This window comes from Empidonax traillii, unplaced genomic scaffold, assembly GCF_003031625.1.
Source record: "Empidonax traillii isolate 1590-97213 ecotype Southwest subspecies unplaced genomic scaffold, ASM303162v1 scaffold527:size1067160, whole genome shotgun sequence".
Classification (NCBI taxonomy): domain Eukaryota; kingdom Metazoa; phylum Chordata; class Aves; order Passeriformes; family Tyrannidae; genus Empidonax; species Empidonax traillii.
The window spans coordinates 734,078-758,714 of NW_020955720.1; the positions used below are offsets into that span (position 1 = coordinate 734,078).

General features: G+C 43.6%; 1 protein-coding gene across 7 annotated transcripts; it reads right to left on the reverse strand.

Annotated features, from left to right (window-relative positions):
* Positions 1-1,363: 1,363 nt before the first annotated feature.
* CDV3 (CDV3 homolog) lies at positions 1,364-23,874 on the reverse strand. 7 transcript variants are annotated; one of them, XR_003572711.1, is made up of 7 exons: positions 23,608-23,874; positions 21,104-21,183; positions 18,748-18,887; positions 17,734-17,896; positions 16,585-16,634; positions 16,369-16,453; positions 14,520-16,202 (listed from the first exon to the last, which is right to left on the reverse strand). XR_003572711.1 is itself a non-coding variant. In XM_027897050.1 (6 exons), the coding sequence occupies exons 1-6, from the start codon at positions 23,833-23,835 to the stop codon at positions 4,075-4,077; spliced, it is 666 nt and encodes a 221-aa protein (XP_027752851.1). In that variant the 5' UTR covers positions 23,836-23,874; the 3' UTR covers positions 1,364-4,074. The 7 variants fall into 7 exon arrangements, 5 of the variants coding, with proteins under 5 accessions (XP_027752851.1, XP_027752852.1, XP_027752849.1 ...); XM_027897050.1 differs by lacking the exons at positions 14,520-16,202; positions 16,369-16,453 and adding an exon at positions 1,364-4,079; XR_003572710.1 differs by having other exon boundaries at positions 16,369-16,634.
* Positions 23,875-24,637: the final 763 nt, after the last annotated feature.

Below are 24,637 nucleotides of genomic sequence, written 5' to 3' on the forward strand. Positions count from 1 at the left end.
CTGAGTTAGTCTGTGCTCATGGAATGTGAAGGGCTGTATTTAAGCAGCTGGGATTGCTGCAGTGTGTTTGAACGGAAAAGCACAGCATCCATATGCACAGGAGCAGTGGAGTTGTCTCGGAAAATATAAGTAACAGATGAAGTCTATTTAATTCGCCTCCTTCCTGTTTTGAAGGCAGGGGGTGTACTCTACTTTCATTTTCTAGCTGCTGAATACTTGTTTTCTAGAAAGTCTTTGCATCAGTATCTGTTGAAGATCCAAGACTGAGCCACGAGCATCTGAGCCCTGCACTTTAACCTGGAAAATCATTCTAGGCTGGGGAGAACTGACCCTTTGCTGCTGGGGCAAGGGACAAGGGACCTGAGCTGTGGGTCTCCAGGTGAGAGGGAATAGGAAGGCGGCTTGTCTTTGTGTGCAAGGCTGTACTTCCTGCTCTTGCTTCCTGCTTCAGTGCAGCAGCGGATGTTTTGTCGGCGAGCTCTGCAACCCACTGTCAGGATGACCGGAAGGAATTGTCACGAAGGATTGCACATGAATGTGAGGGATTTAATTATTTTTAAAAAGTGAAATCTGTGCCCCAATCAGTGAGGACTTGGCTGTGGCAAGATTGCCATGTTGAGTTGCAGTGACTTCAGTTTTATCACCTGATTTGTTTTTTTTGCTCATAACAGCTTGATGTTTTTTTGTTATTTGAGGATGTCAGACATCTCTAACTTGTTCCAAGTCCAGTAATGGACTGAAAATAATGCTGCTATAAATGCCTTATATCACATTTTGAATTAACTATAAATTAACTTTGAATTAACTGTACTTCACGTATTTCACTCTTTTCCACCTCTGAAATGCTGCTTTGCATTGCAGCTATTTTAAATAGATGTGAATATTACCAGGCAAGACCTAAGGTTTCTGTGACTTTTTCTTCCCAGTCCCCAGAAGCTGCTGTGTAAGGGTGGTGCTGCTACTCTCACTTTACAGATAAAAAAAAGCACTCCCTGACCCACTTAGCTAAGCTTTAAAGAAGTCTTGGAGAAACACAGTTCCTGCAGCTGCTGTGAATCCTGGGGGCAGGGCAAAAGGGGAGCAGCTAAAATCAGCCACATACCAACCCCCAGTGGAACCAGTAACCTGGGATCTGAGCATTACCTGTTCTCCAGTGTGGACTGCCCTGGTGGACGCTGGTTTAAACTTGGGAGTGGGGGGGATGCAGGAGGACAGAGAGGGAGTGCTGGCTGAACAAAGGCAGAAAGCAGCTGTTCCAGCCAGAGCCAGCCCCTCTTCTGCCTTGAGGCTCGAATCCAGCATGCTGCTGTCTGTATATCACACAGAGACAAACGCAACAAAAGCAAGACAAACTTGGGAGGTATAAATTCAGTTGGTGCTGTTAAGATAAATTTATTTTCTTCAGCTTTCTTCACAGGAAACATCACAAAAGTGCTTTACAGAGTTTGATACCATTGCTCTAACATGGGACAAAAGGACAACAACAGGTGTGTGCACTGCACAGTTAGGAGTTGTCATATGCAGAAGCCATGATAGGTAAACCAGGGTAAAAAAAATCTACTGACAAAATATATATATATATATGTATAGTTCAGGTTTTGAACTTAATTTATGACTATGAACTTAATTATATAAATATACAGGCACCATTAGGTTCCTGTGTTAACTGGGGGGTCCACACAGGGCTTCTCAGAAATAGATCATGTTGTACTTTGCTGAAACAGTTTCTGCTGTGCTCCATGGGCTCCCAGCCAACCATTTTCCCAGCCAGGCAGTATCATTATTTTGCACTACAATAATCACTCAAATGGCTTTATCTTCATTTCTTCGTGTGAAGTCTGGTGGTGAGACATTCTGGTACATTGCTGAAAGCAAATTCATTTTGTTTTTGTTTTTGTTTTTCCACTTAGAGATGTCCTATTACTATTCTTCCCTCAGTCCTCTCTTCTTTAAAAAAAAAAAAAAAATTAAAATGCTTTAGGCTAGACCCTGCTGTACAGGTAAGACAGTTCTGTTTAAGCTAGCATGTTACAACTCATGCAACCCTACTCCTTCCCACAGCTGAGCTGAGCTGTGCTGTACTGTGAGCAGTGCTACTGCCTTCATTTTTCTGTATTCAGTGGGAATTGGGCTCCCACGTAGCCTCTGAGGCTCTAGGTTTCAATTTTTCAAGGAGATTGCATTTACTTCCTAGGCAATTTTGCAATGTTTGTGATACTACAACCCTGACAGAAGAAATGCAGCATGATAGAGACTCAGGAGTTCTTGCCTGCTGCTTTCTAAATAAGTGGTGAATAATTCAAGCACCTGACTAAGAAATCCCTGGCATGGTAATAATGTAGATGAACAGAAGGAGGGAGGGAATACCCTAGGGTGAAGAGAGGTCAAATCAGATTTTTGCTGGGTTTTGAGTTGCAGGAAAAAAAATAAGCAGAGCCAATTGCCTAGAAAACTGTTGTGCCAGTCTGCCTTATACCTCATTCCCAGATTAAAGACACAGTGCGTGGTCAAAGAACTTATCAGTCCTGAAAGTTCCTGGGTGGTTAGTAATTAACACAATATGGAATTACGGTGGCAAGACATGGCTTTGGTGAGTGTAGCAGCAGAGATGAGTTTCTTAGAGGTGTGGGAGAGGGTACGAACAATTGTCAGATTCCTCAGCTCTATTCTCCTCCTGCACTTCCTCAAAAAAAACCAAAACAAAACCCCCACCCCTCAACACCTATTTGCCAACTTAATAAACCCCCAGCAGCCACAACTGGTTTTTGACAGAATACTACTCACTGCTGCAATAGAACACCTACGGACACAGCTATTTGGATGCAAAATCCAAGGTACATTCTTCTCAACCAGTACTAGAAAGCAGCTGTTCTCTAGGATATGGTTCTCTGATACTGAGACACTGGCAGGCTCTGCATCTAAACAGGCTTGGGCTTGCCCTGACAACACCTCCTTTGTATCTATAAATGTAACATGACTGGTAAATGCAGTCAGTGCTTGGAGACTGAACACAACTTACAGCTGCACGCTCTCTAAAGCACAAGGTGAGAACGAAGAGATGAAACAAACCACAAAGACTAAGCCTGCCCTCCAGTGTTGCTTCATCTCAAATACCATAATCTAGTTTCAGTGTCCAGTTGAATACTACAGCAGGTATATAGACTAAGCATGGCTGAGCCCAGCTGGTTGCTGGCCAGAGCCCAGGTAATACATCTGCTTCATCTCTGCCACAGAGAGGAGAATAACCCGGAAATTAAAACCAAGTTTGATACACGCCTTGTTCACTTGCACTTGACAGCTGTTTCAACCTAGACTTCAAGTGACGTTCTTAAATCAAGGTTTAATGAAACCAACTTCGTGACAAACAACGCCATTGAAACCCTTGAAGTTAAGCTCTGGGAGACCAGATTCATGTGTGTTTTACCTCTCTCTCAACACATTTTTTCTCTTTTATCAGCCTGTTTTTATGACCTGAATCATTTTGCTATGGTTGTACATACTTTGAAAGAGATACAGAATAAGTGATTTGTTTTAATTTTAAAAAGGAAGCTTATGATAACATCTTAACTAACAGTTTTCTGTAGGCAAGTTATTTGAAATAAAGCAAATAGTTACAACTCAATGACTTCATTGCTGTAACTGAGCTAGAAATAAAAGTCAATACACAAGATAGGAGACAGGAAAATGAACAGAAAAGGTCAGATGATTGAGTAAAAATTAGTAAGAGCTCGCCATGCTAATCACTGGCAAGAAGAGTGAATTATGTACACAAAACTGAAGACTTCAGTACATCAGATGGCAAAAGCCAATCCCCATAGAAGTTATTAGGTTGATGGTGAATGCCAGGATATTCTAACTAACTCTGTAAACTTGGCAATTAAGGGGCAAGTGAATGTCAACAGAACATTAACCCAAGGCAATGAATACTGGAAAGGTTTTACACCACTCATACATGCTCTGGTGGATTCTGAGTTAGTTGTGATCTTTCAGGGGGACGATCTAGGCATCACCATGGACAGCTTGATGAAGACATCTGCTCAATGTGAAGTTGCGGTCAAGAAAGCGAGTAAGATGTTAGGCTGTATTAAAGACAGAACAATATGGAAAAATATTACAGCATCTATTTCTCTTAGAGGTCCTCAATGAATATCTGCTCTTTCATCAGCACCTTAAAAAAAGTAGCATATTAGAAAAACACAGGGAGGAAAAGGGTGAGAGAATGGTAGAATCAGCTCTTTGTAGCTGGGAAGACAGCAAGACCAAGGTAGTTTATTTAAGAGGGGAATAGATAATAAACATCTTAAAAAGTAATTCTCCTTCCCTCCATATAACGAGATATCACCTCAAAGTCCTTTTAAGCCACCTGCCAATGTGTTGATCTGAATATCATTCGTTACCACCATAATTACTCAAAAAAGCCCCCATGTTATTCTTCAGTGCTTATTATTCAGCTAGTTACACATTTCCTCTGAAGCAACTGCTATTGTTTGTTGAAATTCAACAGTTATCATTTCTGACAGAGAATTGTCACAGCTGATGCACATTAACAACTGTCTTAGAGATGCTGCAATGATAAAAATATCAGTAGTAGAAGAGATCTGCTGGGCCTCATCTCTGTCCAGGACCCACCAGAGCTCTAATTTGTCTGCACGCAGGCCACCATTGTGTTCTTTGCTTCTATTCGAGGGCCCACTGTAAAAGCTGAGCAATGAACCTTGAAATCACCAGCAACAGCAGACAAGGGCATATTCATAAGTTACTTCTTCATGTTCCTTCAGCTGCAGTTAACTGATAAACCAGGAGATAATAGTAAATACAGCAATCACCTCTTCTTTATCTGCATTCCTTCCTCTCTTACCTGTCCCTCTTCTTACCCCTCTCAGCTCTGTTTTCTGATCATTTCTTTCCTTTATCTGTTTCACAGAAATCTCTCCATGGGCAATTATTTTCCTTTATTTCATTCCCCTCATCTTCTTCCACCACTGTCTGCCTTAGTACCAGATTTTACAAGCTTTGAAGTTTACTCTCTCTCCTCTATTTCCACCGTACCTGCATGCCACTTCAACTTAAATACATGAAAGAATAAAGAGCAGGACATGGAAAGGGGAAGAAAACTACATTTCTATGACAAAATACCACTTAGGAGTGAACATCTCTGGTTCACGTGGTTTGAACACAGTTTAAAGCAGCCACATTATAAAAGATGGCTATCAGCTGTGAGCAGGATTTTATTTCAGTCATGGAGTTTACAAAATATAGCAATATTGACTTTAATATGTTCCACATAAAAACAAAGAGCCTCGTATTAATATGCCACTTGGGTTGCACAGATAATTGAAGAGATGAAATACCAGATAGAGTACTCAGCCTGAACTTTCCCCCTACCCATACATACTAAAATAAGTCTAATTACATTATACTTAAATAGGATGTATATCATATTCTGTAGAAATAAGCCTTTGACAAAGAAGTATTAAAATACTATAATGAAAGCTAATATAAAGATCTTTTAATAAAGATTTAGAGTCTTCTGTAGAACCTTCCATCAGCCCCAGCCCTTGGCAAACAGCTTTGGCCTCACAACACCCCTGTGAGGTAGGTTGTTGGGTTTTTTTGGTACAGCTGGGGAAACTGAGGCAAAGTGAAAAATTACTTGAACATAGCAGCTCAGTAGAAAAACAAAGCCAAATCCCACTCTCTTGGTCCCATGCTTCCCGTGCTCTTGCTACAAAACCAGCTTGTTTCTCTTCAGTGCACGCAGTTGTTTTAGATGAGACCTCCCATTCCAATATTCCAGACGTGCTACTTTTTCTTGTGACTCATTAATACCGTGATACATTTTTAATATTTGCATTCTGGCTAAGAAGCACTTTCCTGAACACTGAGCTTCATTAACCTTGCTGTATAAACACATATTCTAAGCAACTGAACATAAACCCATGATATATGTACCATTTAGAAGATGCTATCTGAAACAATATCTCAGCTTTTTATCATGCAGAAGTGAAGACTAATTTTCCTAAATACACAAGTTATTTCCTAATAAGATTGTTGGACTATCTTGGAATTTGTCCTTTCTCGGCTCTCTCATTAGACAACAGATCAGACAGCTTTGTATCAGTGCAAAATTCTACTTTCTCTCTGGACAGGTTTTCCCAGTTCTTTTCTTTGAAAGGAAGAAATAAAATAGGACACCTTCCCCAAATAGTGAAATTTAAACATTTTGGCTGATTTAGTCAGATAGATCTGTCACTTGTGAAATAGGTGCCTACCCCCACAGCACTTCCCCTATCCAACATCTTACACTCCACTCCCTACCTCAGGTAATGCATTTAATACTATCACTTTGAAAACAGCCTTCCTAATCCCTCTCTCCTTATACCACCTGTGTTTTATTTGCACCATTACTACTCTCCCTAATTTATTAATTTTTTTTCATCTTCCTTCCTGCTCTATTTCACTTCAAAGAGAACATGGTAGAACTACACTTGGTGCTTCAGAAATCAAACTTCAGATATGTGATAGTTATGACTTAGACTCCTCAGTTCTGTTTTCTGCTCTCCTTTCTTCTTCCATCTGCTTGAGCTTGCAGGCTCTCATATTAACCTCAATACAGACAAGCTGTCTTTGGAACTTTTTCTGAAGACTTTATCTGCAAATATATGTCAGACTTCCTCTCCTTTGTACACATCTAATTCATATATCTGAAGTTTAAATAAGCATGTTATTATTTTCTTATATTCCCAAATAAAAGCCCCTATTTACCATTAAAACCAATTTGTGATATTAAATGCTGAAAACAGGGAGAGATAATTTGGGAACTAAGTTACAGTCAGGCAATAAAAGTTAATAAAGATTTCAAAGTATTCAAAGTAGTTCTGGTGAAATTTAGTTTCTTGGGCCTCAGATACAAAGTGATCATATGAAATGAGGTATCCATTTCTCTGGCCACATCAATTTTAGAAAGAATAATATTACTACCTTCTAAATAAGCAACCTTTAAAGCATATGAAGCCCTGTTAGTCTAATCATCTGCTCCATTTTAGTTAGTGTATTTGACAGAAAACCACAAGTAAGTCTAAAACTGCTCAACCAGGCAGAAATTAGATTTTCTAATCTAGAAATTAGAAAGACAAAAAACTACTATTGCAAAATCTCAGATAAGTGAACTCCAAAATGTGCAGCCCAATCAAATTTACATTGTGTTTACCTGACCTGAACAGTACGGGTGTCTCAGCCGCGGTGTGGTGTAAGTGTTTCCAAGAGCTGACAGATGCAGTCAAACACCAAAAGCTCTCGTCCCTGGGGTGTCAGCCTCTGACACAGTTTGTATCCTTACAAATTCACCTATTTGTAAGAGAGGTGCTGTGGCCATGACTGATAAAGCTACAAATACAAAACTGAAAGAACAGGAGATAGTCCCTTTTGGTTGTCAGTTCCTCTTCATTTGCGAATAAGATTAAACCTGGCACAGCTGAACCAGATGAGGTGGGGTGGGGCAAATCTAATCCTCCCCTACCTTTATCATCAGCTCAAGTAAATACAGATACCAGATTGCTAGAGCAGGCATTTGGGAAGCCAAACTTTATCAAAATTATCTAGTTTTTGGCATTTTAACATCCTTAAATACAAACTGTATCACTGAGAACCACAAATCCAAATTGTTCCTTTCCCAGTAAGCACTGGACATTTAAATATTCTATTAGCAAGTTTGTAATTTTATGGCTGTGCTTTTACTTTAACCCAGAGGAAGTAAAATGGAACCTTTAAACTGGAAATTAACAAGTAACCCATAATAAGATCACGCTACAGGCTAGGGAATTCCTGAAGCAGCACACAACTGCCTTTTACTGACTGGCATCAAGAATCTCATTTCTACAACTGACAACCCTTCATTTATGGAATGAGCCTTCAACCAGCATTTTGGAGGAATGAAAAGGGCATTCTTAGCATGCCTCAAATGAATGCATCAACAAACTAGATAAAGTTGGACTTCAGAGTCTCAAAAGTGTACCAAGCTTCCACTTTCAAAATTCCAGGCATGCAGAACAATTACTTGGTACAAGGAAGATACTGACAACTGGCACTTTGATAGTTGTTTGCAGCACTATTTAACAAAAGGAACACTTTAAAACAGTTTAACATTCTGTACTACAGAAATCTGCTGCGTTTCTGTTTTTTTTGTTTTTTTTTTTTTCTTCATAACTACAGAAAGAAACTGGAATGATATGCTTGAGAGAAATCCCCAAAATAACACCTTTAGTTATCAGTACCTGATGGACTCTAGTGACAGCAACCATCCTGAGGCTGGGTTTTTTTCCCCATTCTTTAATTTAGCAGAGGTACTTCCAAGTGAAAAGCAAATCAAAGCTTCACTCGTACTCAATTCACAATCTCAAACCAGTCCTACACGGTGGTGGAGTAAGAAGACACTGTGACAAGTATCAAACTAAACTTCTATGAATAAATAAAGTCATATTGATATGCACTGCTACAAGCTCTGAAACAGAGCCCACCTGATCATAAGGCTGACTGACCGCTCCATGGCCTGTCCCTTAAGAGATCCAAATGCTCTGCCTTTCCTCAGCTACTGTATGGTCATGATCTCAAACTAAAACGTAAAGACTCATTAGACTCCAGAATCCATGTATATTACCATTTTATTTGATTTGAGACTTTTACAGGGTTGTCTTGAACTGCCAGAATTCATGCCCAAAAACCTCAAATAAAGATGTCCTGGCTGCAGGCAGGGGGCGGAGCTCAGAGCTGGGTGGGCTACTCTGTACCACCCACATCACACGGGGAGGGGGGGGGGGGCTGATTTTGGGGGGAGAAAAGGTGAGCACATCCCCAAAGTGGCACCATTTTGTTCCCTCTCTTCCTCGGAGAAGTTGTGGTAGCACTGTAGACTCTCAGTGACCAGCGCTGAAGACTTTGTCCCTCCGCCACCCATCCCTTCCTATTCCTCGGTGAATGCAGCCAGGACACAGCTCCAAAAAAGAGTGGTGTAGTCCAGGAATGGAGTGGCAGCGAGCCTGAGCCCAGCCCAGCTGAGCCGAACCACAGCCAAGCCCAATGCTCCAGAAGAGCAGGTGGTGCAATGCGGATGATCCAGCTTTTGGGGGTGTTGTCTGCCACTGTTTTTCATTTTCTTGGGGATGGGGATGTTAGCCACAGACAGCATCTCCCATCCTTTGTCTCGGGAGGGCCATGTGGCACTGGCTAAGGAGAGCGTCTGCCAGCTGGTCTTTGTCCTGAGAATAACCGCGTGTCCCCACCCAGCCACATGAATGTCCACCACCTTGTTTTTGTCCCAGTGGCCACATACAATTCAGTTGATGTGGTGAACACCTTTTGTGTGTAAAACACCTTCTCTCTTATATACTTTTGTTATTAATGTTGTTGTTACTGTGTGTTTCTTATTCCATTGCTGTTTGCTTTCAGTAAATTGTTATCTCAACCCACAGTCCCTTTGTCCCTCTCTCACTGAAGGGAGATGGTGGGGGCAGAAGTACATTAAACTCAAAGTCACTGGGCAGGAAGCCAAACCTTCAGCTGAGGACTCAGGAGATAAAAAGGGGAGTGGCTTATTTGGAGTTTAATTCCCATCTGGTGTTAAACCACCACATTTAATTGGCTCCCAAGGTAAGGCACAAGAGGGTTGAGATAACAATGGATCTGCCAAAAGTGGGTTGGAAACAATTTTGATCTAAGCACTTGTGTACTAAGTACAGAACTCCCTGGTTACCATGTTGCTTGGTCTGTTCACGTCGGTGTGGTACCTAACCCTCAGGATATGAACTGTGTGTTCCTTACAACGTTCTTTTTCAAGCAGGGAGAGGGATCAGGATTGCTTTGTTGATGTCCTGTGTGGTATCAGTCTATGGCATTATAACATCAAGGGCAATGGAGGTCATGTGGGGGTAAAAGAGTGTGTTTGCCTGTCCTGGTCTTGGCTGCTACCTCTGCGGATTCAGAGGTAATAACTGTAGCCAGCCTGTGGGGGATATAGGGGAGGGTGATTTCCCCAGCCTTTCACCCCCTTCTCCTCCTTCAGGCCTGCTACAATAGCTTTTGAAAATAATACCCTTTGGGTATTAAGGAGAACATATTCTTGTTGCTGTGTCTGCAATGTCTCCTTATTCCATCTACAACACATTTAGAGTCAGTGTGACCTACACCGTGTTAAGAGTCAGGACAGAAATTTCTAGGGATGTTGTCCAGGGACCTGCCATGGGGGTAGATAGTCATGAGTGGCATGGAATGTTGGACAGAATGGGCCAGCTTTGAAGGAGCATTCTACTCCAATGGTTTGGAAGTTCACCCCTGAATAACTACAGGACCCTGAAAAAGTGGCAGAATACTTGAAAGAAAAATGCTGTGTCATTTCCGAGATGTGTGAAGTTATGCAATGTGCTGGGCCCTGGCTACTCTTTACCAGGCACTGCTCATTACTTCACAGCACCCTCAGAGGAGGAGGAGGAAAGCAGACCAACAGGCACTGTGGCCACAAACTGAAGCTGAACCAGAGGAACAACCTATGCCAGTGGCAGTCAACCCTTATGCAGAAGAAATCCAATACCAAATCAGTCTGTGTAGCGAGTGATGAAGAGGAAGTAGGACCACCACAACAAGAGGAAGAGACAGGGCCAGAGATAATCATCCAATCCTTATCCTTGGGTGAGCTGCGAAGTAGGCAAAAACATTACAGTCCGCAGTCAGGCGAGTCCTTGGTGACCTGGCTGCTCCAATGCTGGGATATTGTGGCCAACAGTGTGACACTAAATGGTTATGAGGCCAAACAATAGGATCCCTTTCCTGGGATGGGATTAGCCAGGGAACTGGGAAAAGACCAGAAACTCAGCCTCTGCAGGCTCTGCGTGAGGGAAAGGTATCTTGCAGGGATGACCTTTCAGTGCATCAAGATCTGCAGAACACCACAGAGCAATTAGCTGTGCTGGAGGCGATCTGTAAGGATTCAAATAATGAGCAATCCCCCATAAATCCAAATGACATCCAGTGCACCCAAACCACATGGCAGGAGTTCCCATGGAGCATGCCATCATCATATGCCAACTCACTGTCAGTGATGTCATGGAAGGAAGAAGAATAAAGAGTGGACAGTTTGGTTACCAAACTCTAGCTATATGAAGAAAGTATCTCCTCCCCAATATAGGCCTGTGTCTCATCTGTGGAGAGACTGTCCAAGGACTTCCAGTAAATTAAACAGGAAATGTCCCATGCCCTGCCAGTACAGACCACAGTCTCTGCTATTAGCAGCAAGCCTAATAGCAGACCCTGCTCGAGAGAGAGGGTATGCACCATGAGGTAACCTGAGTTTTACCTGCATGACCACAGAGAAGATAGGAGGAAGAGGGATGGAAAACGCATCTCTGCCCTAGCAGCGTGGGTACGTGAGGCAAGAGGAAGAACAAGTCCGGAAGAATAGAAGGGATAATGATCTATCCAGTCCTCTTGAAGGGACCTCCAAGTCATATTTAGAAGAAGTGAGCAAGGACTAGAGTGTCCCCACCTCCAGTGGAGGAAAGAGACAATCAAATCTGTGTGACTGTGTGGCCTGGCACATCAGACCCACAAGAATATAAGGCTTTAGTTGACACCAGTGCACAATGTAACCTGATGCAATCAAGACACGTAGGGACAGAATCCATCTCTATTTCTGTGGTGGCAGGGGAATCCCAAGAGCTGACTGTACTAGAGGTTACAGTGAGCCTGACCGGGAATAAACACCACAACACCCCATTGTGACTGGCCCAGAGGCCTCATGCATCCTTGGCGTAGATTACCTCAGGAGAGGGTATTTCAAGGACCCAAAGGGCACTGATGGGCTTTTGGGATAGCTGCTATGGAGACAGAGGAAATTAAGACAGCTGAATACCTTGCCTGGTCTTCTGCTGTGGGACTGCCGAGGGTTGAAGAACAGGTACTGATGCACCAAAAGAGTGCTTCGTCAACAACAACACATGAACCGAGACTCCGCGACTGCCTGTAAAGAACTGGTAGAAGCAGCACATGCTTTGTAATTGCCTTTTGTCTTTGTTCCAGATGAGGGAAGCAAATTGTTTTGACTGTTACAGCAGCAGCTGCCTGCAGTGCACGTAAAATGTGTCCCTGCTACTTAGTTACCGACTGCCATAAGGCATTGCCACATTTGACCCTATGTAAGCAAGTGCCTAAGACGTGACTGGAAGTGGAGATTGAAGACATGCCTTGGGATCTGGCACCTTGCATGGAAGATTGAAGGCAGGAGCCCTGCCCCTCACAAGCCATAGGGACACACTGACCCCACATGGACAAGGTGGCTGTAGGACTTCAGCATGGCTGCAGAGATTCCCCCACGTTCCAGCGAGCCGGGGCTGCACTGCACAGAGGTGGAAAACCCTGCCCACACACACACACTCACTGCCCGGCACACACGGACACACACGCCATGGATGCACATGAGCTGAGCCCCAGCATTGCCTGTGCAGCACCGTGACCAGCCTGGCTGGACCCAGGATGAGCTGCAGGACCAACACACACTGCGAGGACTCCACTCACACTGCAGAGACAAAAAGCCAGTGACCTGACAGAGAACTCCCCTGCCATCACCAAGGACAAGATCTAGCATCTGGTTCATGGTGGTGATAACACTCTTTCCTGTGCTTCTAATAATTATTCTTACCTTTTTCCACTTTTATTTTTTCATCTTTCTCTCTCTGCCTCTTTTATAGTTAATATAGTTGAATTATTGTTTTGGATACCAGCATTTGACCTTGTTTCTGTCTTAATCTCGCTTTCGGGTATATTCAAATTTAAATTCCTTCCCACATTTAGACAGAAGCACACTTTACCTCTCTGCACTTAAGCAGGTTGGAACACCCCCATTCATAAAATGATGTGTGGAGAACCAGGGAGTGGGCAGCAAGACTCACTCACCCATTAATAGTCCTATAAGTGCTAAAGTCCAGTGGAGAGTGGAGACTGGGCTGCTGCATTGTAGCGAGACATTGCTGCCAGGGTAGGGAAGCTGGCTGTAAAAGTGCATCATATAGATGCACACATACCCAAGATTTGGTTCACTGAAGAGCACCACAGTGGACAGGTGAATCGAGCCTCCAGGATTAAAGCATCTCAGATCTGAACTGGCAACATAAGGGTGAATTATTTCTGGCTCAGTGGGTCATTATGGAAGAGACACAACGTACTGATAGGCTCATGATTGAGGGGTGGACCTAACCATGGAAACTATGGCCCAGGTTATCCACTACAGAGAAACGTGCTGCAATAAAGCAGGCCAAGTGAGTAAACCCCCAGTGGTATGGGGGATGATGGTCAAAATATAAATATGGGGAGGCCTGGCACACTGATTATATCACATTGCTCCAAACCCGCCAAGGCAAGTGCTATGTGCTGACAGTGGTGGGAACAACCACAGCACGGCTGGAGACATATCCAGTGCCTCATGCCACCACTCATAACACCATCCTGGGCCTTGAAGAGCAAGCAAGTCCCTGTGGTGACACAGCACCCCAGAGCAAACTGGGGTTTGACAACAGGACTCATTTCAAAACCAGCCTCACAGATCCCTGGGCCAGAGAGCACAGAACTAAGTGGATGTATCATATTCCTCATCGCGCACCAGCCTCTGGGAAAGCTGAATGTACAAGGGACTGTTTGAAAGCAATGGATGGTGGGACCTTCAAACATTGGGATCTACATTTAGGAAAGGCCACCTGGTTAGTTAACAGTAGAGGCTCTGCCAATCACGCTGACTCTGCCCAATCAGAACCCGTACCTATGAGATGAAATCCCCATGGTGCATACGAGAAGTTAGGGAAGACATTTTGGACTAGTCCTGCCTCAAGCAAAGGCAAACCCATCTGTGGGATTGTTTTTGCCCAAGAGCCTGGGTGCACTTCAGTGGGTAATGCAGAGGGACAGGGAAATGCTATGTGCACCTCAAGGGAATCTGATTTTTAGGAGAGAACAGTCTGTAATGTTGAACTGTGTATGTAATATTGACTGATGAATGACACTGCCACCATATGTCATAACTGCCACAGACAACGAGTATGGACTGCTCCAGTTACACCAGCTGTGAACTCCTGATGCAGCCTGCAACCAACTGACAGCACAACAGCTCTCCTGACATGGAAGATACCCAGGGTGGGCAGAGCCCACAGACAGGGACTAAAGGAACTCAGCAGATGTCTTGGGGGACAGCCCTTGACCAGTGAAATGATGCCTGTGCTTGTGTATAGTTATGTGTATATATACACACACACACATATACACACTTGGAAGGTCCAAGATTTGGGCATAACATAGATACTTTGGAATAAGGGGTGCATTATGTCCTGGTTGCAGAGATGGGGCAGAGCTTAGAGCTGCGTGGGCAGGGATGTGTTGCTGTTCTGGGAGGTATTACACCATCACAAGGTGGTACAATGGATAGACTCATCTTCCCTACACAGGAGACAAAAACTCAGTTCAGGTGCAATGGTGACCTCACTCTCTTTAGATCATCAGGAAAAGTGTTTTAAGACTTCACATTTCTACCCCATCAAGAGACATGTCCATTTACCATGAATTCCACAGAAATTGTGACAACAACAGTTTGGCTGGCAACAATGGTTTTTCGAGGAAGATACATAGCTCAGAGTCCAAGGTATCAGTCTTTCAGCGGGGTTTTGTTTCCATATGAAGTCTCCAACTTTAAGAACAGTCTCTTGAGCCCTCTCTTTAATAGCAGCTTCTAGCAGAAGTTTTAGAGACAGTGAACTCTGCAAGGGCAAGGCCAGTTTTAGTCCGTGCACGAAACAATCAGGTGAAACCCCAGCCCCACTGAAGTCAACCGCAAAATCCACGCTGGCCTCAGAGAAGCAGTTTTAAAGCAAGTCAGCAGTTAGTCAAAGGGAACCCAATTAGGTGATTCCTGCACTATCCTCATTTTCTGCACATACACAGTACTCCCACACATGTAAGCAAACTTTTTGTTCCCTTGTTTTTCTTGCCATTGGTAACTCCTGGGGATGTTGAGTCTATTTTTTGGCATTTACTCTGAAAAATCTCAACATTGGAGCACACCACTGTTGTACTTCACTTTGCTTCTGGTGTAAGAATTCAGAGAAGAGAAAAACAGTTACAGCAGAACACTTTTGGTACTTGACAGGTTTGGTTCACCAAAACAAGAGTTACAGGCAATGTCCTATATTCTCAGTGTGTCAGTGCCATTTTGCCTACTTCCACTAAATTAACTTAAGTAAGTCACTGCTTTCCATTATTACTAAACCTTCTGTGAATAGACTTTGTTCATGAATCATACTTGGAGGATTTCTGCCTCGAAGAACCTGTACGCTTCACAGAAGTAGCCAAACACATCAGGCTTACCAGCTTTAGTTATCCCTCTGTGTGCTAAGTTATTTTGGTTGTCAAGTAACCATCACTCTTCAACAAACAATTATTTTTGATAGAAGACAGTTTTATCGCTGTCTTCTATCGCTACTGCCATGTATCTCATTTTAAAGGACAAATTCTGAAGCCTGTAGTTGGAGTCCAGATACCTCTGTGTCAAACCAAAAACTCTCAGTGCTTTAGGGTGAGAAAAACAAACTTCATGACAAAAAACCAAAATAAACCCTATTTCACTACAACATCTTATCATCGTTTAAATATACTGCAAATTGATACCAGAAACAAGGCAGGCTTTTTTTTTTTTTCGTGGACAATAGAAAAAAAAATGCTTAAACAAACAACTGTGAAAATGGCTAATGCAAACAGACCATTCAAACCCATCATTCCTCAAATCTGATACTGAATGAGTTTTAATTTGTTTTGCAGTTACTTCTGTACAGCTGTCTAAAAAGGTAAACAAACTACAGCTCTGTTATACTTGGATGGTATGAGTGGTATGGTATGCTCCAGAAGTCTCTAGTAGGCTATGGCTACACATGACAGGATTCCTCAGAAGGGGAACAAACAGGTTTGTCATTAAGGTCACTTAAATCTTTGTTATAGCAAATTGGAACCAAATGGCTGACTTCTGCAGGATTTCTGACAGGAATCCAGTAGAGCTGGTTTCAAGTTTCAGATGGCCACTAAAACAGCTGTAACCTTCTCTTCCAGAAGTTGTGATCCACATGGTGTCCACAATGAGTGCAGCAAGTCTGAGGTAGTCAACCTTTACGAAGGCTCAGTATCTGAACATAAAAAGATTTTGAAATGACCACTGGCTGTAGGTATCTTTCTGAGCAATTAAAGAACACTGATGACGCTTGTTCAATCATTTACATTAATTTGCCCCATATCCAATGGAGAAGTTGCAACATATTATGCTTCCATAGTGCAGGAGAACCAATCACTTACGTCAAAGTAGTCTGCACTCGCTGCAGTAGATCCAGCAGAAATAAGGTGGCAAGTTCATCATAGCTGTTAGCTGTAGTTTAGTTACCTTAGTAGAAGGGTTACCAAAAATGCATTCCTTAATTGTAATGTGTGTGCGGCTCTACTGATCCCCAAGCACAGCATACTGGTTGTCTAGCTGAAGTTTAAGTGCCTGGTTTTTTGACACCTCATCCCTACCTCTAGTTTTGTATTTTACTACTTCAAAGCTCTTCTCCATTTCTTTATCCCTAAGGGAAAATAAATGTAATCAGTAAATATCTTATCACTAGCTTGTGAATTGTGAATTTCTAGACTATTTCCACCCCATCCCAACAAAAACATTATGAACACAAAACAAACACTAAGGTCTAAAGTTTAACAGAATAGCCAAACATTCCCAAGCAAATCTTATCTCCAAAACAAGTTCATCACTCAGTATGATTCAGATTATAAATGTCAACATTAACATTCTCAAAAGTAAATTTAAATGCAATTATGAAAAAGAGGTTCTAGAAAGCAGAAGTCAATTTCCAGAATGTTCATTCAGAATTTCACCTTGACTCAATTTGTAACATTCAAACCCTAAAGCATCAATGACAGCATGTTTGATTTGCCAAGGAGACAAAGCCATACCAAAAAAAATCCCAGAGCTTCTGCTAAGCTGTATTAAACAGTAGCATAGCAAGCACAGGGAAAAAAAAATCAAATTACAACAATAACAAAAAGGAAAAAAAGAAAAAAACACCAACAAAACACCATAAAAACCCCAAGTGAATTAAGTATTGGCCTAGCTATCTCTTCTCTTGCGAATGAGGTTATGGTAAGATCAGGACTGAAAAGCAGGGTGAGACTCAAGTCTTCAGCACCACGTAATACAAAACACTTCAGCAAAACTTGGGGAGCTCATCACTGTTTACCACAGCTCAGACAGCAAGTATATGGACTGTATTTGTATCAAGCCCCATTCTTCCACTTCAACTACCTCCACACCTCTAAAGGTAGCGTGAAGGCAGTGTGCTCAAGACTTCCTACATGTGTGCTGAAGGTAGTAACATAGAGCCTCCCTCCCCATGGCTAGCGTCTCAGGGAACCAGATGCTGTCAAGTGTATAAATATTCTGCTTCAGGGAAATCCTTCAGCCATCAAAGATAACATAACTGGCAGTCTTGTTTGGCTATCTAGGTCCTACAAAAGTTATTTCATGGGAACAGAGCTGGAAAATACACTTAAGACCCCTTAGTAATTTCTTTCTCTGTGGAAAGATTCAGGCTTAAGCCCTACACAATGTAAGAACTCAGAAAAGACAGTTAACTTATGTCTCTTAGGGAATCAGTGGAATGTACTTACTTTCGACTGTCTACAAGCTTGGCGGTGGACTGCAGTGATGGGAACTGCGTATCACTATAGATTTCTGGTGGTCCTTGCTGTGCTCTCCGTGGCCTGCCGCCCTCCCGGGCACCGGGCGGCCTGTACACACCACCAGTCTGGACTGGCTCTGGGGCTTCTGTAACTAGTTACAAGGACAAGAGTTACACAAGAGAACGGGTTTGCATTCATAGTTGGAAAAAAATATAAGCCCAACCAAACGTAACAACCAACACACAACCCAAATTCTACAAATCTTCTAAGTACGTTTTTGCACCTTTTAGAGCTTTGGAAGCAAATATTTTAGACAAAGTAGGAAATCAGCTATCACCTAATTCAATCTATACTCAGTAGTCAAATTAAAACATGACTAATTAACTTTACTTCCTTGCTTGTACAAACAAGGAAGAACAAATCAGACTATTTTTCAGTAATTTCTCAGTGGAAAAGAATATTCTGAACACAGATCATGACTCGGTAGTTTACCTCCACTGATGCTAATAAATTGTATTTAATAAAAAACTAAAGTTCTACCCTACTTAAAGAATCAATTTTGCAATGTCATGTTCTCTGTATCCTAGAACTGATTTGAAAAGTGTGCTACTAACCATGGAAGCCTACTCAAGAACTGCCACATTAGACATCAGATATTGGCTGAACATCCACAGAAGTGTTACAGCAGTATTTTTAGATCAACAGAAATGCTTCCCACAGATATTTTGCAGATTGCATAGTAAATGGATCTCCTGAAAAGACAGAATGCTTCTCCCCTGCCCCTTTGAAGTCAGAAATAAAAACACTTCCACTCGCACTTTAAATTCAATTCAGTTCCTCAGATGCCTTCACAGGAAAATTTCCTCATTTATTAACATGCCAAATAAGCCACTAGTATGTTAATGGGTGTTCCTTGAACTATTCCTTGAGCTTTACCCAGTGAGCAGCTCAATTCAACCTGATGCGCTTCCGAATGGAAAAACAGCTCTGAGTTAAATTTACCAATTGGTTCAACAACAGGTGCCGGTGCAGGAGCTGACTTGTTCCAAGGACCAGATGATCTGTCTACACCACCACCACCAGTCTCTTCCCAATTGTCACCAGGTTCTTCTCTTTTTTCACTTTCATCATCTTCCTTTTCACTATTAAAAAAAAGAAATGATGAGTAGTACCTTACAAGTAGAGGTTTAAGACTTGCCAGAGATTACACAATCCCCATAAACAAGACCTCATGGCTGCTGTAATGAAGGCACTAGCTTAAACCAGACTACATTAGTCCCATAATCACTGTACTAGTAATTCCATCTGAACAATTTTTGGCACCCTGCTACATAACTTGGCAACTGAGAAGGAAAAAAGTACTTGAGAAGGAAAACTTAAAAAAAAAAAAAAAAAGACAAATTCAACTTGAACTAAGTGATCACAGAAACTGATATCTTATTTTGAGCTTAAAGGCATTTTTCTTACTAAGACAGTCATGCATTTGAAAGGGTTGAGAAGACAAAGCAGGAAAGGTCTACAAGTCCAGCTTTCATAAAATGCTTTAGTCAAGCAAAAGAAATAGTGGAGTATTGGTGAAAAAAAGCAAGTCCTGCGCTCACGCTCCCTATAGGCGCAATCACATGAGAAACACTCTCATATTACCCATAGACACATATTCTACAATCAAACTCAGATTTTTTTTTAAAGCAGGCAATCAAAAAAATCAACAAGAGAGTAAAACATGTCATTTTTAAAGACAAATCCTATGCAAGAGCTTGACTGCATTTTATTTAGACTATTTTATTTTGCATAGAAATACTCAAGAGAGCCAAAATAACTTGCTAGTCAAAGCTACTACAGAAAGCTGTGTGGTAGAATAGGACAGATGTGGAGGGTGAGGCTGTTGAAAAAAATCCAGACGCTGATCTCAACAGCAAAAAAGTGTCAATTCAGAAGTTTGTACTAGACCAAATTCTTCTAATCATGATCTGTGTAAGCTTTCTGTGTAAACAGCAATCAGAGAACAGCAAAATATGCCTGTAATTTCTGAAAACTAAATGGCCTTTTACTGTTCATCCAAACACATTCTCAGTCACAGTAGGGTGGTCCAAGGGCCTAAACCCATCACTACCCCACTTTAAACGAGTCAGAAGCAGATGCCTAAAACAGAGCCAGTACAAGTAACAACCCACCCCACCAGACACTCTATATTTTATTTTCAGCAAAGAGATCTCCAGAGATGGTTAATTTATAACCTCTAGCGGTTTTTTCTTCCATTTACTTCTCCACTCTTCCCTTCAATCTACTGAGTGATTACTAAGTCCTGCGACAGAAACTTCCATGTGCCTGGAAATCTGCCACAGCATCAAAAGCATTCCAAATGCCAGCCTTTGTCTGGAAAACCAAAGTACTGGCTTTCGAGTCAAACAGCACCAGTGGTCAGTGAAGCTGCAGCCCACTGGTCACTTGTCTATTCAGACGTGATTATCCACTGTGACACTTCAACAGCATGGACAGCTTGTGGGCCAAATTCATGCAAACAGCCAAAAGGGACTAGTTAACTGAAAGTGGTAGGGGGAAATATGTGATCCAAAAAAGTAAATAATTCAAAGATTATATCAGACCTGCTCACACAGTGGAGAAAACAGCTACTGCATTGGTTACAGGTATGATGATTTTAGGACGACATTATTTTGAACATCATCAATATCTGGACATGGCACCTAATTGCCAGGATTATCTGGCATTCTCAGGCTACGACTGAGGTCATAAAAACCCATTTTATGACCCAGTGAAAAGTTTTTCTTAACTAGGACAGATTTAAGTAGACCTACTTTGGACCAGACAACAGGAAATGTCTAATAAGAAAGCAAACAAGAAATCATGGGTGAGACTCATAAATGCAGTCCAGTGGGATCTTATCATGGGACACTAGCTTTACCAATATTTTTGTTTTACTGAAATAAAGACGCAATGGTTCAGGAATTTGCTCCCAAACTCAAGATGCTGAATAGATTGAGTCAGATATCCTTAACAGTAGCCAAATGATTCAGTGGGAATTACTATCCTGCACTCCTCAGAGAAATTCTTTACTATCTTTATGGAGGGGAATGTTGAGCATTTGTAATAAAAATCTGAGTCCCAAGCAGAACAGACAGACCTAGAGTATGAACAGAAAATTAGCAAATATAGAGAATATTGGCAGAGACCAGTCAAACATAAGTTACCCAACAGCAAAATTCTATACTATCGGAAATGTATCAAACCTCTCTTTAACTGGACTCCCTGATAGCAGCTCTAAAGAAAAAAAATCCATTCTTTTTAAACATAGGTAATGATTATACTGGAGAAAAAAAAAATAAAGAAAAAGTAGTACCTTATTTGCATGGACTGAACTCTAAGACCACTATAATCAATTTCTTCCTTTTGCTCAAACTCCTTCCAATCATCCTCTTCCTGTAAGAAGAGAAAAATAAAGTTGTCACTTTCTTTACAACAAAAGTAGAAAAAGGGAATGTAACTAAGGTAATGCAAAGAAAACTGAAGGTGAAGGCGCAGTTCCAGGAGAAACCAAACTGTGTCCACCCACTGCCAGGAGGGGAAAGGATTGCACGCCCTCTTCCCCCTAACGTACTAAATGTCACCAGGGACGCACCTGCAAACTGACTTTAACTCACTACAATACCTTAGAAATGCCCCAGCAAAGAAGTCGTTCAAGTGAAAGAAAACCACATCATCTCAGTAAGAATCCATTAGGAAGTCAAGGGACAAGACAAAGCATGGAAGACGACCATGCAGTCATGACCAGGGAAATACAAGGCAAACCCTCTCTCTGTCACTAACAGTAAGCTTTTGCGACAGCTTGAATGCACACAAAGCTTTAAATTTACTTTTCCATCACCTATTCCATGAGCAAAACAGTAAAGAACATCTGGAATGGCTTACAGTGGATTTATGCCAGAGATTAATATTGGTACATTTGATTTTTTCACACTCACAGTCATGTTTACAGTCTTGTTTTCTTAGAAATGTTTTCATAGCAGTAAGAAGGTCAGCTTCAAAGCCACAGCAATCTTAGTACACAAAAACATGTATCTTTCGAGAGCATCACTACAGGGTTTTAAAACAGGAGTTTGATTATGTGTTTGGGGAAAGAGGGACTCACTTAAGAGGGGTTTAATTTGTCCTACTGTGTCATCAGCAGATTCTGGGGTTATTAGGGTAGGCCAGAAATGGACCAGAACAGATAAACAGGCCTCACTATGTTCTCAGTCACAGCTTTAAGACACACACAGCCTAACTAATAGTTTACATAATTCCTACACACTACGTAAAATGCAGTTATACTACTTTAAATAGGAAGACCTTGAGAACAAGGTCTGACAAAGGTACAGTCCCCTTTCCAGGGAACAGCTGGGAATAAAGCTTCTTTTAGAGCCCTGCGCTAGGACCTTCTACACTGTCAATCTCCAGCAAAAAAACTCTGACCTGCTTTAGAGTAACAGCAGAAGTAGGAAGTGACCCCATGTAACTGCACCGTCTGCTGAAGATTCAGTCTTTTGGAAGAGCCATGAATCTACAGCTCTAAAATATTTTAGATTTCTTATATCCCCATCTCCATGGAAACATCACAGTTTCCAAGCTAATGTACCTTTCACATTTAGTGATTTTTAATTCTAATCCAAGTACAAGCTTCAGTCAAAGCCACATATTATTTTAACAGCAAGTGAGTAAAACAGCAGCTGAAAGATTACTGCTGACCTTGATCTACTCAGAAGGCTACTGCACTTGACAAGCTCTGAGTTAAATATCAGGAAACAGCAGAGTATTTCTGAAAATTTGTTTTGAAATATCCAGCATTAGATCTCTTATCACTGCTTCGGGTTTCAGTATTTAATCTAGCACATGAAAATATCCTTAAATCATTGATCCCCTATGTAACGATGAAGGAAGCAAGGTATCTGACTTCCAAAAACCCTTTCACAAGCCACCTTTTTATATTCCGAGAGTGTACAATATTATCACAGGGACAGATGAAGATTTGGTTTGTAGCAGTAAAACAGAGAAGAGATCCTCTTCTTGTTAAAGCCCCCAAAGGAAAACAGCATCGAGGCAAAAAAAAAACCAAAGTAGAAAAAAAGAAATAAAAGGTTCAAGTTATTTTTTAGGTTCTATCTGTTCTGTCGAAAAGCAGAGAAACGTTAGAAAGCTACTGCATATGTCAATCTCCCCAATTTAAACATCATTAGGAAAAAGAGTATTTCTTAAAATTCACTTTGAAATATACAGCATTAGAGCTTCTATAACTGCTTCTGATTTCAGTTATATTATTTCCGTGCTGATGGTGGGGCCAGGCCAGAGAAGGGCGGAGGAAGAAACAGAGGCACTAACTCAACTAGGGGCACTTAAGCTTCTCCTGCATTCTCATCGTTTCGCTGTAATACGGTATGAGAAAAAAAAAAAAAAAATTACTGGCAGTAAAACCCTTCTTGGCAGCGAGGCACAGAGCGGACTCCGGGGAAATCTTATCGCCAAGGTCCACAGGCCACGCCGCACAGCCCCAGGTGGCCCAGGGTTGGCACCTGCCGCAAACTCCCGGTTCCGGCCGCAGCACCCGGAAACCTGGGAGGGAGCGCAGGGTGGGGGGAAGGGGCCCCGCTCTCACGCCCCCCACCAGGCCAGGACTCGCGGCGAGGGGCTCCCGCGACCCCCCCCTCTCCGGCGGCAGCAGCAGCAGCAGCAGCGCCGTCCCTGCGGTCCCGGGCGGGGCCGGGCTGGGGCTCGGGCTCCCCGCCAGGCCCCGCACGGGCCCGGGCGCCGCATGGCCGGGCTGGGGCGGCGCCCCCTGCCGGCAGGAACCCGCGGCCTCCCCGCCCGCACCTTGCTCGCCGCCTTGGCCGAGGAGCCGCCGGCGGCGCTGGAGGCGGCGGTGGCCCCGGAGCCGCCGCCCTCAGCCGGGCGAGGGGTCCCCGCGGCCGCGGCGTTGGAGGCGGCGTTGGAAGCGCCGGAGGCGGCGGCGGCGGCGCTGCGGCTGCTCTTCTCCTTCCGCTTCTTCTTGTCCCGCTTGGCGAAGAAGTCGTCCAGGCTGCGCTCCTCGGTCTCGGCCATGGCGGGGCCGGGCGGGGGCGGGCGAGGCGGGCAAGGCGAGCGGCGCTCCTGCGGCTGCGGCGGCTGCGGCGGCTCCTGCCCGGCCCGCCCGGCGGGTCGCGCGCCCCACGCCTGACGCGGCCCGCGGGCACGGAGGGGCTCAGAAGGGGCGGGGCGGGGCCGCGCCCCTGCGCGCGCATGCGCCGCCGCGCGCCGGCCAATGAGCGCCGCCGGCCCCCCCGGGGGCGGCTCCGAGAAAGGGGCGAGAGGCGCTGACGTTGCGGCGCGTGAGGCCCGCGCGGGGCGGGCGCGGGGAGGGCGGCAGCGGCGCGGCCGCGGATTGGCCGGGCGGGGCGGGGTGGCGCATGCGCGGCAAGGGCCCGGCTCGAGCGGGCACCTCCCGCTTCCGCCCCTGCCCGTGTGGGCAGCGATCGGCTCCGTGTGGGAGTGACGGGCTGTCCGCGAACCTGCAGTGTGACACCCCCCCTCCACCCTTGCTTGCCAGGAGGGCCCAGTCGTATCCTGGGGCGCATCGGGAAGAGTGTGGCCAGCAGGTCGAGGGACCCTCTAGTGAGGCCACGTCTGGAATACTGTACCCTGCTACTGGAGAGGGTACATCGGAGGGACACAGAGGTTATTAAGGAACCGGAGCATCTCTCTTATGAGGAGAGGCTGCGGGAGCTGGGTCTGTTGAGTCTGGAGAAGAGAAGGCTGAGAAGGGGTCTCATCAATGCGTATAAATATCGCAGGGGCAGGTGCCAAGACGATGGTGCCAGACTGTAAAGTGGTACCCAGGGGCAGGAGGAGGAGTAATGGCCATAAA

Coding starts and splice junctions, on each gene's coding strand:
- CDV3 (XM_027897048.1), bottom strand. CDS start 23,835: ATGGCCGAGACCGAGGAGCGCAGCCTGGACGACTTCTTCGCCAAGCGG. Junction 17,897..18,747: donor ACCTGTTGTTGAACCAATTG/GTAAATTTAACT, acceptor CCTTGTAACTAG/TTACAGAAGCCCCAGAGCCA. Junction 8,993..17,733: donor AAGCTTGTAGACAGTCGAAA/GTAAGTACATTC, acceptor ACTCTTTTTTGG/AGCTGTGTCCTGGCTGCATT.